The sequence below is a fragment of the Folsomia candida genome, unplaced genomic scaffold, assembly GCF_002217175.1.
Source record: "Folsomia candida strain VU population unplaced genomic scaffold, ASM221717v1 Fcan01_Sc021, whole genome shotgun sequence".
NCBI classification, from domain to species: Eukaryota; Metazoa; Arthropoda; class Collembola; order Entomobryomorpha; family Isotomidae; genus Folsomia; species Folsomia candida.
The window spans coordinates 858,515-875,160 of NW_019091213.1; the positions used below are offsets into that span (position 1 = coordinate 858,515).

Below are 16,646 nucleotides of genomic sequence, written 5' to 3' on the forward strand. Positions count from 1 at the left end.
CCTTCCTGAACACTGTTACATAATCGTAATATGATCAGTAATGCTGAATTTAATTTATTTGAATTTAATTACTGTTGCATGACTTGGGGGGCGTGCTAGACATGGATGAATACTCTGAATCCTTTATTATGATGAGGGATGACATAAATAAAGAAATCCCCAGTTGGTCGGGTTTATAACCAAATTGGGGAATATGGGAGAATTATGAGCAGTTCAGAAGGGAAAGCCTCGACCAGCATGGGTCATGTCGAGAGAAATCTGTGGGACAATCTGGGAACTGGAGAATCCTTCTCGTCCCGTTCCCTGGCTCTTTCTTTTCTTGGTGAAAGGTTGCTGCTGAGCTCAAGTGCATGCTCAAGGGTATTATGCTTTCTCTTCTTACGTATGTACATATACGTTGGATCAAAATTTGGATTTCTACCAAATGCAGTAGTAACTTTCTTGTCGTTTACTTTATGACCAACACCTTAATTTATTTTCAACACATTAATTTAGACACCTTTTACATGAGCTACGCATTTATTTAGTAATAAAATGTATAATTAACAAATGGTAAAAGATGCCAATTGACAATTGATCCTCATGTCTCGATCAGGTCTTATTGTTAACATTTACTTTAATAAGCTGCGCTTTGTATATACATACAAATTTTATTTGTTAGGTCCCTACATTCCAGCTGCGCCTTAAGTGTTTTGAAGTAGAATAATTTGCATGCGAATATATAAAGTGTACACACATTAGGGATTAAATACACTTATGCAAACTATTTATTATATGAATAAGATAAATTAGCAAGCAAATAGAGTGTGCAATTTATTTTTAAATTGTTAAGATGGTTTTGACAGCAAGTAAATAAGTGTAAGAACGGTTTTCTTAGATAGTAAGATATCCAACGTGACTAATATATTTTATGCAATATATTTCATGTAAGTAATGAGTCGTGTTTTTACCATAATCTGCATTTTATACATATAAATAATACATATATTAAAATATTGACATGTACTTTATAAGTTCACCACACCAAACCGCCCAGCAGAGAGAGAGACCAGTGAAAATATATTGATAATCCAGAAACAGTTTCCTTCCATAATCTATTGTCCACACCACAAGTGAATTCTATGTGTTAAACATGCTTCAAGTTTTTATTTATTTCACGACCCATTGTGAATTGTGAGTGACTACGTGCTACCACTAGTTCAATTTCCCGAATGTCGAGCTAGGTGACCTTCCCTGACTGATTGATATTGTGTGAACCTGTGTAAATAAGTAATTCTTAAACAGTCCAATACAATTTCCTGGCTCTTGTTTACAGAACATATATATTTAATTCTAGTATACGAGCCGAATTCGAGGTCAAACTGGAACTATGACATTTGACAATCTCCTGGTCCACCCGAAACGTCGCGAACTTGTTGCTTCACTTTTTTGCTTGACCTCCTCATTAAGCTTCGACTTCTTGGCTTCTGTCGATTGGACAGTGCGCATTCTTCCGTTAGAAATTGCTGGTACGATGGACTCGCCGGGTTTTTCGTGGGCGTCCCTCCACGGCTGTTGCTCGACGGAGGTGTGGCGGACTGAGGTGGAGATGAGGACGACCCAAAAAACGTATTACTTGCAGAAGCTGGTCCAGGGGATCGAGGAGCTACTGGCGATTTGGCATGAGCACTGGACGCGCTGGACCTTCTCTTCAAGCCGCTCACATTCTCCTCCGTCTCAACGGCCAGCTTGGAGAGTGGGAGAAAGCTTCGAAACACGTCGCGGATGTTGATGTCCTCCTTCGCTGAGCAGTCAACGACTTTCACTCTGCAAGACAACAATAATTAACAATAATGTATACAACGAGTTTAATAATTAAAATTTTTTAAAAAATATGATATGCGCTGACTGACAATGGAGGCCTCCCAGCGTATGATTTCCGATTATGAGCAAACTAGTGTGAATCGATCACAAAATTAATATAAATTTTCGAAAGACCTCATCTGCCAATGCTCAGGTTTAGCAGAGATGTTTGTTTCCGAAGAGGAGAAGACGGACAGTAAATTTGGAAAGTGCAAAATTTCTCAACTTTAGGATACGTCTTCTCCTCTTTGGATGTAAATATCTCCGCCAAACCTGCGCATTGGGAGATAGAATTTTTACCATATTTATCATATTTGTGATCGATTGACACTAATTGGTCAAAATCGGAAAGCATACGCTGAGAGACCTCCATTGTGAGTTAACTCAAACATAATGACTAAAGTTAACGGAGATTTGCACGCATTTCTTACTTGAGGGATGGCCACGAGCATTCGAGCCAGTCGCAAACTTCATCGTGCTGGACGTTACGGTTGAGTAGTCCCACGTCAATCTTGTTTCCAGTTACGACGATGGGAATATCTTCAAAATCTGCAACACGGTAGACAAAAAAACAGCAGATAATACGTAGGTCCATGAGCACGTGGAGTTCGGATAATTAAGATACATCCGAGTGGGTACTTATTTCGATGCCTTGAAATTGTTAAGGCGAGAACTGCACTTATTTACCTGCCCTTTGTTCACGAATCTCCTCAAATAATCCTTTCACCAGCTCGAACGTCGCTCTGTTGTCCACGGAGTAGGTGATTAGGAAGGCATGAGCTGCGATAATGATAATTTATTGCAATGAGACATCCCGCATGAGAGGACATTACGTACCCATCACGTCTCTGGGCATTTTTGCAAACAATTGAGCACAAGTAAAATTAAGTCGACTGCATGGTCGCAGAGCACCAAAGCAAAGTTTCTGAAAATGCTGACCTGTAGCAATGGACAGTCTTCGCATGGCAGGAAACTGAAGGTCTCCAGCAGTGTCCAGGATGTCCACTTTCAAGGTGACTGATCCAAAGTCATACTCTTGGTTGTACAAGTCCTCCTGCAGTACAGTAATTTCATGTAAGGTTTAAGTGGGTTTTTCCTAGCCTTGCATAATATCTCGATTGACACACCCATCACAATATATGCACTGAATCTGGATGCACGATGTGTCGTTCAATTTCGCCCCTTTTCCAGGCACTTTTGCCAGTCCGATATCGACACGATCTTGATACTACACAAGTCTGACACCGGTAAATGTAATGTGTGTAGCGATGCAAGTCGAATCGTTGCTTCTTGTCTTTAATGTACAGGTGACAAAAAATGTGTACCAGTCTAGTGCCCTGGAAATGGGCAAAACTGAACGAAAGCAGCACCGGCATCCGGGATATTTAGGTCATATACCGTATGAAAAGAAAGTTTTGTATGTTACCACTGTCGGCTTGTATTTTTCTGAAAATGTGTTGAAAAGGAAGCGTTTGACAATAGCACTTTTTCCGACGGCAGGTCCCCCCAAGGTCACAAGTCGTATTCGCTCGTAATCTCCCATCATTGCTGTCCACAGAATGGCGAAGACTTAAGACTAGAAATCTTATTTATCTTGCGTATCCTTCAATGCACAAATTCCTTTGCAAATCCTGCCAAAGCACAATGAGACACATTTTGTGTTAACACATTTATTCTTACATTTTTTAAACTAATAAATATCTGATATCTGTCATCCTCTTTCTACCTAGAATTAGATCAATAGTTTTTGCTGACGCTCAATTTTCATCTGGTTAGCTCACCTCGTATTCATTAACCACATGAAAAAATTGTATAACTATAATAAAAATTTTCCTCCTTGTATTTTTTTATTCGTAAACATTTCCTGCTAATTTCTCATCGATGAATTGACGTATACGTCCTGAACGGTGCAAAATCTCATGCATGATCAATTGATCACGGAGTTTGATCAAGATCGTTAATCAAGCATTTCAATACTCTTTTCTTGCATATAAATTAACGTCTCATATTCAAGACCCAGATCCATTGGAATCAAATTCAATGCGGATTCAACCGATTGAGATTGTGGAAATGAGAATAATGATAATAAATGGCATCTTTAACACAATAAAGTATACGTATGGGTATATAACAATGGGTCATTATTAGCAAGGACTCATCGGAGAAAACCAAATGATTGCAGATTGATTTCAGCTCGTTCATCGATTTTTTACAGTTTTTACAGTTCTACGCTCCTGTGAGAAATGAGAAGCAGACCAGATCAAATACAATTCAAGGGCGAAAAACATTGAAATGTGTCCTAAAATGGAAGGATGATTTATGGAGATTTCAAAAAGTCGGACGGGTTGTCACTATTTCGTGACATGTGTCAACAGTTGAAAGCCGTGTCGTGGCAGAGAAAGTAAAGCACTCTGTCGAGCGTGGGCAAGGCAAGGCATAAATACTTGTTGTTCGGCCACCAACGTCGGATAAATCCTTCACCTTAATCTCATGGGCTAGCTTGCCTGTCGCAGCACCGAATCTCCATCGGGTGAAATTAATTTGCAGGAAAGGCTGGACGGATGCGTCTGTTTCTGTAGAGAAAGGATCCCATTATGTAATAAACAAACAATTAGTATTACTCGTCGGGACGACAAAAAACGGCGACGGGGAAAGGTCATTAAAATCTAAAAGTGAAAAAAAAGTTATAAAAAGCCCTTCTTCGCTTGCCACACATGTCATTACGTGAAATATGTCGTTTATGGCAAAACTCGTACGGCAAACTGACAGCTGTGGTGCAAAAGTTTGTCAATTAAAATGCTAAAATGAATTGCTCCTCTTTAAAATATAATACACGGAGGCATGCTATGTAACCTGAGCCTGGTTTCGAACTAGACTGATAGGTATGCCTACAGAGCGTATCGTAGGCAGCAAATGTTGTGACTTGAAGGAAGGAAATTAATTAATTTCTGATAATGACAGTTCAATTTTGCCTTTGTCTGGAGAGCATTATTAGTGCAAACGATGTGGTCGTGCAAATAGCAGTGGAAGCATCTTCACTCAAGTTATGAAACTGGATATTCCTTGCAATTCTGAGGACTATACGGGCGCTCCTAATTGGGAAAGAGTAGTAGCAAACATCGTTTCATGCTTCAAGTTTCACTCCGTTGGCTAAAATTAAATCTTGTCGTCATTATTTTATTTTATTTTCAGTCGCGTTTTGTCAAGTTGGACGAAACGGGCTTTCGTCGTGGGTAGGCCAATCAACTAATGAAATATTCGCGAGTGACGACGACCACCTTCATTTGCCTTCATTCCCCTGAATCATTCAAGTCGGACGACGTGGAGCAATGATCGCGGAGTTCAGGTTCAGGCCCATTCTTGGAATTTTGTCGTTGTGAAAGTTTCATGGACATCATTTCTTAAAGCAAATTGCCCTCATTATCGTGAGTAATCTAACCACTTTGTCGAAGGGAATGGACAGCTAGAGGTACGCATGTCGGTTGTATATGTCATGTAACGTCAAATTCAAAGGATCATGTTGCAGTTTAATAGCTGCTCTCCTGTGTGGATCAAATTGAGTCTGGTGGCATTTAAGTATCTACTCTGGCTTCCTCCTGGAGATGAAATGACGGCACATAAATGAACGGCGGTGAGGAGAAAGTCTGCCAAACAGCCAGCAGAGTTCTTCAAATTCCTCATTTCTAAATTAGATTAGGCGAGAATTTCGTCTTGCTGCTTGCCAAACCCACTGACACTGGCAATGGACCAGGCAACCACGGGAGAAAGGCGCCTGGCTTTCTTTCCATCACCACCTTCCCGACGCTAACCGCACTTTGTCTGCAATGCTACTCAAACCTCCGCAATCACCTTGCTCGCCTCGCCTATCACTCACCATTACTTAAAACTCGAAGGATTAAATCTGGAGCCCAGTCAATAAAGGTGATCCATTTCGGCATGAAAGGAAGCAGTCGGCAATTCTGGATCAGCAGTGGCCGCGGAAGCCGTGGGGGCATTAATATTGTGGGATAGGGGATGGGGGGAGGGTTATGTAACAAGGGGACATTGAATAACCGTGGGGACATTGTCCCTCTGTCCCGCGGCCAATGTTCTTGATTTAGGATTTCTTGCGAATGTTGTATAAGTACGTATATACTAGCCCAGTAAGTTTACATGAGAATACTAAATGCAAATGTGAAAATTAATCGATATGAAAATGTAGAAATTAACAATGGAGGGACAAGTATTTTATAGTGTAAACACTTGTAATGTTCCCTCTGTATGTTTTTTTTTACTTTTCTACACGGTCTTTTGTGCCTCTATAATAAAAATCGTGTTCGTGCACCATTCGCACTTTTATGAGAGGATCTTGGCGAGGCTGGTAAATAGTATTTGCCTATAAATAGATGAAAACAAGCAGGCTGTCACTTGGCTCATTTAATATTTCAAGGCTGGTTGGGCACATTACGCAGAAAAGTTAAAAGCTGTACGATCAATGCGGCTTGTGACACAGATTCCAAATTTTAGTTAAAAGCCTTCTCGCGTCTCTAAATTGTTTCAAGTGGTATCAAATGCAAGGCAGCAAATTTGTAATAATAACCATAACGGACCACTCTCCCCAACACTGCATTTACGTCCTCCTCTCATCATTCTCCACCCTTGCTTTCCTACCAAAGTGTCACAATGAACTCGGCTCGTTTGTCACTGTCCTGACAAAACACTTTCCACTGATGGCATCCACCTTCATGTTCCCAATGCCAACTTCTGTGTCATGTATCTACACATGCCATCGGGCCTGTAAGCAAAACAAGGCTTCGTACCGTAACAAAATTACTAACAAGGCCAGCAATTCGAACCCTGACTGATGTAGATATCCGTCCACCATTGTGCAAATGATGGCGAACATGTAGCAAAAGTAGCAAACGTTGCTCCGATAAGAAATTGTCTTTAGCCCGAGTCGAATCTGTATTTCTTAAGTGCTTTCATCGCTTCGCTTCCCATTTTCGTAATTACTTCTTGATTAAATCCAACACACATCCGACCATCGTCGTGCTCCTCACCCGTTATACGTAATAACCGAATGGAGGGGAAGCACCCAGGTTGAGCCACCCTTTGACCAGGAAAATGATTTGGCTGTAATTTCGAGGTTTTGCATTTAAGTGGCACAATCTTGATGATTTTATGATCCATTCGTATATTTGTTTATGTATCGATTGGCACTTTAGCAGAATCAGTTCGATAAAACTCAAATTAGTTCTGGCATCGATAACGATTAATACTTAACCCTATTCTCATGAGGGCACATGACTGGAATATGTACGTACTTTGTCGGAAGGAAAGGCACGATTTTACATTTCTGAGCATGGGTGCCAACCAGTTGCATTACGAATATGTAGCCAATATTGAAGTCAACTTGGAATGTGCTTGCAACATTATATTTAGTTAGATGATTTAGATTTCCTTATCAAGTTTGCGATTATCACGTTGGAGCACTGAGCTAACATACTTATTTACATGTCAAAACCAGATTTAACAGCCTATTTATGACCTATATACTTTTCATCCGAACCCCACTCTATCCCAGCCCGAAGAACTGAAGACACACCTGAAGATCAAAGTAATCATCTCTTCAACCAATTCAATGATTTGTTAGGTATATGTATGCCTACGTAGATATGTATATGTAATTAGTTATGAATCTGTACATCACTCCATCTTTAACTGTCTCCTAATAAATACTCTCCTCTGTCTCCTCTCACTGTGTACCACTTATTTATGTATAATCATATATACATAACAGATTCCTTTCTACAAGGTGCTCAGCGAATCAAACCGTCATTTTTCTTGCTTTCCTCCACCCTACATTTCCGTCATCACTGTATTTGTTCCGTCGGGAGCAGATCAGGCAGCAGGCTCTCATTCCAACTCTTCACTTTGATTTCCTGCCTGGAATGTAGGGCTGGATCCACGAGAGAGGAGAGGAGGAGGCAGCCCAAGTTCTTGTTCTCCGTGTCAGACGAGGAAGGGAAAGTGCATTATTAGCCAAGCGAGAGACCAAGTGATTGAGTGAGTGAAGCAGAAGCAGCAGAAGCAGCGGTGAAAATCCTGGGTAATATTTCCGCTTAACTTCCCCCAAGAACTGTGTGCTTTCAGCAGAAACGTTGAATTTACATTCAACATCCGACCAAAGAGTCAAATAGATTACATTGCACTACATGCAATATTATCAGTCATATTACTCCTTGTTTCGCCAGGACGGCACTCTGCATGCGTTCACTGCCACGTAACACCGAACCAGGGACACAGCAGCGATTGACGTTGGAAGAATATCCCGAAAAAGACAACACAAAGTAAAAAGGCCACCACGACATCAGGATGTAGCGCAAATTTGCTTTGATTTCCCTCGGGTTTCCCTCTCTCCCGGATGTAAACTTATCGTTACATGTTTGAATGATTTCTAACGGCAGCAAAGAAAGGACACATTATCCCGTTGATGGTATCGACAACGGGAGAAGAAGGCGTGCATATGCACCGCTGGCTGGCCAAATTCAGGGGTTGCAGAATAACTGACTCGAATATCCGAGAAGAGGACGGGATATTTGGCAGTGGCGGTGTATGTAGAAGCAATTCGCTGTTATGACAAATTTTAAAGCCGTATTCTGTAAGTGATATGTTTATAGCGTTATCATGAGCCCACTTTGGTGGAAAGTCAATATTTTTAAATGTATTCTCAGAAATTGTACATGCTCGAGAAAAATTTGAGTTGGGTTTTGATTTTCTTCGCCACTATTTAGGAACTAAATCTTATCAAAAATGAAGTCACAGCACAGATTTTTGCTACAAATCGCTGCATTTAGGAACAAGAGAAAGCCACCTCGCAGAACGTTTCTGAAATTTTTCGGATTAAACATCTTCGGCGACTTCAAATTATAAAAAATGAAATGGGCCACATCCATTATTCGCATGTTCTATTTCCATTTGGATAACCTGAGGTGCAGGGTGTTTACTTCAGAAGATGGAGCTTCGAGTTCCCACGGCCTTCAATTCAATGCAGGAATTCATGATCTTCCCCACCGGTGAAAAAGGGACATGTTTCATATGTGCACCAGAGAATAAATCTAGGTCGGGCCGGGATATGCTGTGTCCGGGTTACTAACATTACGAGATAGGCGAATGCCCGACCAAGATTTCAAATCTGATGTGCACAAGCTGAAAAGTAATTGATTCAACGTCACCCTCCTACAACAACATGTTACAGAACGCTGAAACTGCCTGTGTAGGACGTTTCACTATCTGTAGATTTTACTAACATTACCTAAATTACACATAAATCTAGCTGTCAGATAATCAAACTGCGGTGTCTAATAAGTGATTAAATTAGTGATGGTGGTAACCTCATCCATATTCAGTTCCTTCCTTCCTACAATTTTTGTTTGCCCAAAGTTTCTGGGAAGCAATTTTCTTCTAGGTAAGAATTTTGTTGAAATTACAAACAAACAAAGTGGTGGTTATTCCCACCGATCGCATGTTCACGTTACAAATGACGATGAGCCAGGCTTCGTGATTGCACAATGCCTACTTACCAGACGAACTACATATATATGTAAATTTAAGTATGTAAGTTTACAAAACAGGATGTAGACTAATGCGATGCGATGCCAGAAGAACAACTGAAGGAGAATAATGGTTTGTGTCTGAAGACAAACTAAATAAAAACATGTAGCGTATTTTACCATAATTTTGACCATATACAATTTTTGCTGGGTTGAATATTTTCAAATGACTACTGCCATCACCAACCCATCCTTCTAAACCATGCGTATCGACACAAAGGTCACTCCGTTCGTTAAGAATGGTCAGACGCCTGACTGACTGACAATGAGTTATGCAGTGGAACAATTGATGACACAAGCAGTAAATACGTCTAATTTCATGGGCATAACTGCACTGCAGCACCTGAACTGAAAGCACTTTCACCTCAAAAGATTGCCCGAAATAGATTTAGCACTTGGTGAGTCGCACCACTTGGAGTAAATAATTCAATGAAATGCCGTCTTCCAATCACAACTAGATACCAATTTGCCAACTTTTTTCCCCTCTGCGACACCAACTCCGTCACTGCGTGCGATACATATGGCTCCCACTGCCACAGAAATGATCCTTTTGAGAAGAAAGTTATTTTTTGTGGGTTCAAATACGCTTTCGGATGAGTAATTTAAGTAAATTAGAGTTAAACTGGGAGCAGGAGCCTCACTTTGGAGGGAGTTCTTATAATTAAGGGAAATACATCAAGTGGTGGTTTTACTGGTGTTTCCTATATAATAAAGTCTACAAATTATTGCAAATGCTTTCGTAATGATCCAGTCTTCTGTGAGATTACTGCATGTAAGGTTACGCTGGAGTGAAACATACAGTTGGCACTAGGGCTTCAGAAGGAGTAACCCAAATGTAAGTGAAGTCACAATTTTATGGATTGTGAATCTCACTCGGAGAGGAAAGCCAAATTGACGAATGTTGATTAGAAAGTTATCAAGAGAGAGAGAGAGAAACTTTACTTATCCAACTCCCTCAATTGTTTGTTACCACTCACGCACCAAACAACGTACGTCATGCTGACAGCTTTTAATTACAAATATCACACGACTCACTAAATGGGGAGGTAAACCATGCAACGTTTTGTGAGTGATATTTTCGCGATGATTTTCAATTTAGATTTAGCAAAACGGTATATTTTCTAATCAGTTAATCTAATCAAGAAATAAATATTTAAAATAAATTTTATTCGAATGAAACTGAAAAATAAATGTAATAATTTAAAATATTTGGCACTTTCTAAATTCCTTATGTGCGAGTATGCACTCGTATATAAACCAGTGTTATGTGTATATTCAGGCTTTGATCACAATTATGGCCACATATCCAATCAACTGAACTGACTAGTGAGTCAAGTTTTAGTACCCGAGGCGTCATATTCCGGCGGATCGTCTGACGCCAAAAATTATGAGATTCCAACGAGTCAATATTGTCACTTTGTTAAACCTCCGATAATTCTGTTTTACGCTCCCATGCTTCGGAAGAGTTGTCAAGATCAGCGTCTTACGTTGTGGAAGGACAAAATGAATTAGAAACGCATTGAAGCTACGGATTGTTTTTAGTCTTAAACTTTTGAGTTAACCGCAGTTATGAGTAGTAACCGATAATTAGACCAGTCGTCCGTAAATAGATAATCTGTTCCACTGGGCTTTGAAGTATGATAGTGGTACTATTAATTATATAGATTTAGGCTATGCCGAAAATTTTTAACATTACGGACGATTCGTCAGGAATTGAGAAGAATGTTTTCGCTATTCAGATGTGTAACCCGTTGTAATGAACACTGCCCATTATCCAAGTTTTAAGGGCCACTGGAAAACATAATGAATCATAACTTTTACCAATTAAATTGTAACATGGAGCACCGTTACAAATTTAATATTTTTAAGGTCGATAACTTTTGTTCTCAACTTGATGTCTGACGCGTACAGGCTGTGGTGTGGATGATGAGTTAGTTAGATGTATGTTTTAGCACCATTTTTATTAGTGTCTTCCTTATATCAATATCTTACAGACCTACTAAATGCATATTTAATGATGAGCACGTGAACACAGCCTTCAAGATATGGAACTATTTATTACGACGCATTTCCCACGTACCGAATCACTCAATACAAACGAAGGTTTTGCATGGATAAGTGGATAGCAGTATTTCATGGGTCGGACGAAACTGCCTGTAGCGTAGCCTCGAAAAATGCAACGTTGGTTGGTCCTCATCTATGCCTTAATTAACGAGGCTACGCATCTGTCCCGCTTCCTAGCTCGTTATTTGCCTTTCTTCTCATCTGGTCGAATGGAATGCCTTTGGTCAGACGGAGGAGCAATAAACGCAAGATAAACATGAAGCGAAAATGAGCGCGTTGCACCATTCCTTAGTTCATTAACTGCGTTCTCATTCAGCGAAATTAAACATCTTGGGACCCGTTTGCAAATAAAACAACAGCAACGATTCCTCCGCTGACTCCGTCAACTTTGCCCAGCTCGGCATTATATCTTCATTTTCGAAGCAGAATAAGCGGACGTAAATCGTATTGTTGGTTCAAGTTCATGCCATATGATGGGATAAACCTCGTCATTTCTCTCAGGAAATCCCAACTTTCTCCAAAGTTAGCAACGAATGTTTCACTCTTGGAGTTCATACGTATGAATGTGTGTGGGGACAGACGATGAAAGGAGAAATTGGTCGGAGGCACATAAATATATCTGGAACAAAGGTTCGTGTCTGACGTATGTAAGACCTGTTGTGGAGGGACGAGTTCTTCCTTCACCACTGCCAAATCCAGTCCAAGTAAGTTGCTCCTGACAAAGTTTTGGAATTTCGAGAAAGGATGCACGAAAGCCTCGCTCTTCCAAATGTCGAATGTATGGATCCCCATTTGACAAACTATGCCCGATGAAAGAAGAAGAACAAGGAGAGTAGCAGACTCACTCCGTTCTCCTCTTATGTCTTACCCACTTTTAAATTGTAAAGTGAGTTTATTTGATGGAAAGCACATGATAGGAAGAAGAACAAGGACGAGCATTCTTACTTACGCTGGCTGCACAAAAAGCTCGAGGACAATATTAAACAAGTTACAATTTAACCCTGGAAAATTGGGATGGAATTTTCTTTTTATTAAGCCAAGAAGAGCTTTGCCAACAAGCATTGGAAATTACTTTCAAATCAGACACAAGTTTTTTTTCAGTTCAAATCAGTCTTTTCGTCAGTATGTGGACAGAGTTGATCAAAAGATTTGATTGCCTTGAACCAATATTTTTTGACAGTCAGGAGCCAAACTCACTTTCCGTTAAGAAAATATCGTCCCAAGTTCCGTTATAGCCTGTCCATCATTCTTCTCCTTAAATGGAAACTTTTTTCATATTTATGTTTGCAAATTCGCCTCGTACTTCTTGTGCCGATTTACCTGCGAGTTTATTTCCAAAATGATGGACGTGTCGAAAAGTTTCTTTGACTTTGACACTTTCAACTTCTTCTTTGAATTACTGTTCTTTTAGTTTTCACGCCATTTGGTTAAGACTTTTAAGCATGTCGCCTTTTTCGCCACGCTTATTCCCACAAGCAGTTTCTTATACGTGAATGACTCGCCCAGTGAAAGTTCCAGCCAATCTTTTGCATATTTAAATCATTCAAAGTTTTCAGGTGCATTCCAAAATAAATGTGTGTTGTATTACGTATGGTAGGGCTTCTGATGAGACAAGGGGAAATTTGACTGTGGCTTCCAGGTCGACATAACGAACAGCATCTCGATTTCATTTTTTATATAAAATTTAGAGACCACAAATGGTCTCTTGGCAAATAGGAGAGTCTCATCTCGTTGGAAGCCCTGTGTCAACCATGAGATTAGTCTCCAGGAGATTATCCGTACTCCATACGCTGCAAAAACTGTTTAGATCCAACATAACATTAACAACTTGTTATATATGAAGCTCTGTTTTGGAATTGAATACTTGTGATGTGTTCTTGTTAGTCGTTTCCTTCAGCTGGATTAGATTTCCAAAGTGAAAATATTTCCGAACGAACTTAGAAACCATGTTTTTTAGTCGATTTTTACTCGTAACAGTTGCGCAACTTTCCACTTGATAAATGTATACCTTTCTGATTCAACAGTCATATGACCGCACAACAACCTACCCCTTTGTTCTAACCCTTCCACTGTTCTACTGACAGACACGTAAACTTTGTCCGTGTAAATTTAGTCAACTTTATTTTCTGTTCACTAAAAGAATGTGACAATGTGGACATATTTTTTTGTTGAGAGGATGACTTTTTAGGGTAAAGTTACGTTCGGACTCAAATTGGATCTCTTACTTTTCTTGATGCTTTCATTTCTGACATTTAGACCCAATTACTCGCATTTCTTGGAAAGTTGGCATATTTATTTTCTGATCCATGGAGAAAATGATGTTTACTTAACCTTTTATTATCCACCAGGATCAATTCCACTGGTATTCTAGCCTCTCTTCTCCCCAAATTGTGCCTTTACGTACATGACGATTTTATATACTTCAACCTTACGTATCCCCGTTGACTTGTAGTTCTGAAGACTTATGATAACAAGGTATTGCATGCAAGCTATGTATTGTACGTATGTACGTGGCTTCGTTTATTTGATTGGCAGATTGTCAGACGTATTCGGTTGTTAGACAAACTAGAAAAGTGTCAATATGATGTCATTTTTCATGTCCTAGACACAATTAAATTCAGTCTTATGGAGAATGATCAGCTATCATTTGTCCGTAAAGTGAAAGGTTGAGTGAGAGCTGAATTTTGAGTAAACTTTGATCCTTTAAAAACCTTTTATTACATAAATGAAGTTTACAAAACTTTTGTTGAGTAATGTCATTGTGGAGTGAAAAACAAACAAGGGAAAGCCAACCATGTAATTGCTTAACAGACTCCACCGGATCCGTCGAGAGTATGGAAATGCTTGTTTTTCCTAGTTTCATGATGAATTGAACATGATTATGATGCGGTATATGTGCATACACACGCATGCCTACGTACATATGTACATACATGACTGTGAAATCGACTGAACAACCAGGTACAAATTTAACTTGCCAAAATTCTCTGTAAATGACAGTGTTTTGTAACTTGATCGTATTCAAGTTGAATACTTTCTACATCTCAAAGCATACGCTTCAAAAGCATTTTGCTCCTAAATCCTCTAGCGTTTTACAACTCGAAATTTATCCTGCAAGCATTTAAACTTTTGAAGCACATTCAACTTACTCACGTAATCCTGGGCGGAGAAGGGTTGTAAAATTTTCTGCCACACAGGTGAGTCTCCTCCACTGCGTGTACTGTACACCCGATAAGCACTGAACACTGCTAGTGCTGCTTGTTGGACTCAATAAAAAGCTCGCCTCCAAGTCTCAACTACAACGAGGAATAAATAAATTGCTGGAAACTTTCGAAATTGACCCGTCTGTGAGTTGGTAAATATTTCTCTGTGTATTTCTTCCGTGTAACAAGGAGTCCTGTTCAAATTAAGTGATTAACAGTTCGTGGCGATGATACGGCTCCACTGCGTCGCGGAGTCGGTGATTGTGTGGGATCCTCTTTTGGGAGCACAATGGTTGCACTGCTGCTGCGGGTGTTAGCGGACTGAGGGAAAGTCGAGACGCCTCTGGCTGAGAATTTTGGAGAGAGAGCGATGTCTCTCCACCACCACCACCACTTTCTCTCCCCTCGCTTTCTCCCTGCTTTCTCCTGCTCAGAGTCCGTCCTGAGTGAGTGAGTGCGAGTGTCCAGGTAATCCTCGGTGCATTGGAGGACGGACGGACGGCTACATGACGGGTGGTCTCTGCTTTCACCACACACTTCAACTCGAACCCTCTCTGATTCCCGTTGTCTCGGTTACTCTGATTCTGAGACGTAGGAACAAAGCTCATCACGACACTGCCGCCGCACCACCGCTGTCCTGTGGCTTCACCTCCCCTCAACAAAGCCTCCCCCACGCCAAGGGCCACAAAGGACAGTCAAAATGTGCCCTTTTACGAGATTCGTAACTATCTGTGATCGCTGTTAAACAAAATTTTGGTCATTTTGATGGCTCGTTACAATGAAACGTATCGCATAAAGTGCAGCTTGACGATAAATTGGGCTTCTTGGAGTACGGATAAAAATATGCGGATAAAATTATCACGAACGGATTTCCAAACATTTTCTTTGCATTGACAATAGTCTTGAGACGAAGGATTGGATAAATGCGTGCCGTGTTTAATTGCATACTTAATCGACACGGGATTTAATTCAAATTTGGAGCTGCACGTATTAAGTCGTCGAGGGAGGAGATAAAACCTGGAGGAAACTATTGTGCAAGGATTAGCACCAATTTCGCAGAATTTGAAGCAGCGGCCTGGCGTAAACTCTGGCGTAATTCTTCTAATGCTCATTTTACGATAATTAGAGAGTTCACCGCCACATTAATGCAGTCCATTTCCCAAATACGTCGGGTACAAACACACAACCACGTCGCGTCCCACGGTAGTATTTCTTTAATGTCTTTCCCGTGCACGCTACTTTGGAAATCTTCCCTTCGTCACTGAAATTGCTGAGTGGATACAGTTTGGTTTGGGAGTGAGAAGACACGTACGTACGCGTCTCACTTGACGAGATCCCGAGGAGCAGATAAGGGAACGACAGAGCAGAAATGTATCGACTCATTTCGAGACATCTGAAGGATTTCTGTCCAACTTTCTCCAGAACTTTCACCAAAAAGAGGAGAAAACGATGTTGGATGGAATCACGAGCTGGGCTGCTGAAATTATTTTGCGATGGGTCGGATCAACTTGTACGCATTTGTCAGCTCCTTTGAATTTTCGTCGTATTAAATCACATCTACATATATGCATAAATATGTAAACACTTACACGGATGCATAGGATATGCACAAGGTACGTCAGAATTAAGTATGAAAATGTGGTGCTAAATAGTGCACAAACGGTATTCCTTCGATTAACATAAATCTAGTTATTCCTGTTGCGCGTGCATATGTAAGCTGTACTTCCTTGCTGGCAATTTAATCGTAATAAATCTTCGGGATAATGGGCAAATCCTTTTCCAGATACGAAAATAAATCTCAGTTGCAGAATCTCATCATGACTAAATTGCAATAATTTGTGAGACACACATACATCCGACGGAGTTCCTAATGCGCTTCATGTAGGTGATTGGACCCGTTTGTGGAGGGGAAACTCGGAGGGAAATTAAATTAACAATCTATTTT

The 16,646-nt window shown here is 40.3% G+C and overlaps 1 protein-coding gene across 2 annotated transcripts; it reads right to left on the reverse strand.

The window, feature by feature from the left end:
* Positions 1-453: 453 nt before the first annotated feature.
* On the reverse strand, positions 454-15,037 carry LOC110858511 (GTP-binding protein Di-Ras2-like). Of its 2 annotated transcripts, none has more exons than XM_022107326.2 (6): positions 14,648-15,037; positions 3,269-3,473; positions 2,782-2,896; positions 2,530-2,622; positions 2,274-2,391; positions 454-1,806 (listed from the first exon to the last, which is right to left on the reverse strand). In XM_022107326.2, the coding sequence occupies exons 2-6, from the start codon at positions 3,386-3,388 to the stop codon at positions 1,368-1,370; spliced, it is 885 nt and encodes a 294-aa protein (XP_021963018.2). In that variant the 5' UTR covers positions 3,389-3,473; positions 14,648-15,037; the 3' UTR covers positions 454-1,367. The 2 variants fall into 2 exon arrangements, with proteins under 2 accessions (XP_021963018.2, XP_035714669.1); XM_035858776.1 differs by having other exon boundaries at positions 3,269-4,415.
* Between the last annotated feature and the right edge of the window lie 1,609 nt (positions 15,038-16,646).

Excerpts from the sequence above, each read along its gene's own strand:
- LOC110858511 (XM_022107326.2), bottom strand. The coding sequence starts at position 3,388 with ATGATGGGAGATTACGAGCGAATACGACTTGTGACCTTGGGGGGACCT. Across the intron at positions 2,623-2,781 it reads AAGACTGTCCATTGCTACAG|CTCATGCCTTCCTAATCACC; the intron begins GTCAGCATTTTC and ends TCATTATCGCAG. Across the intron at positions 1,807-2,273 it reads TGCTCGTGGCCATCCCTCAA|AGTGAAAGTCGTTGACTGCT; the intron begins GTAAGAAATGCG and ends GTTGTCTTGCAG.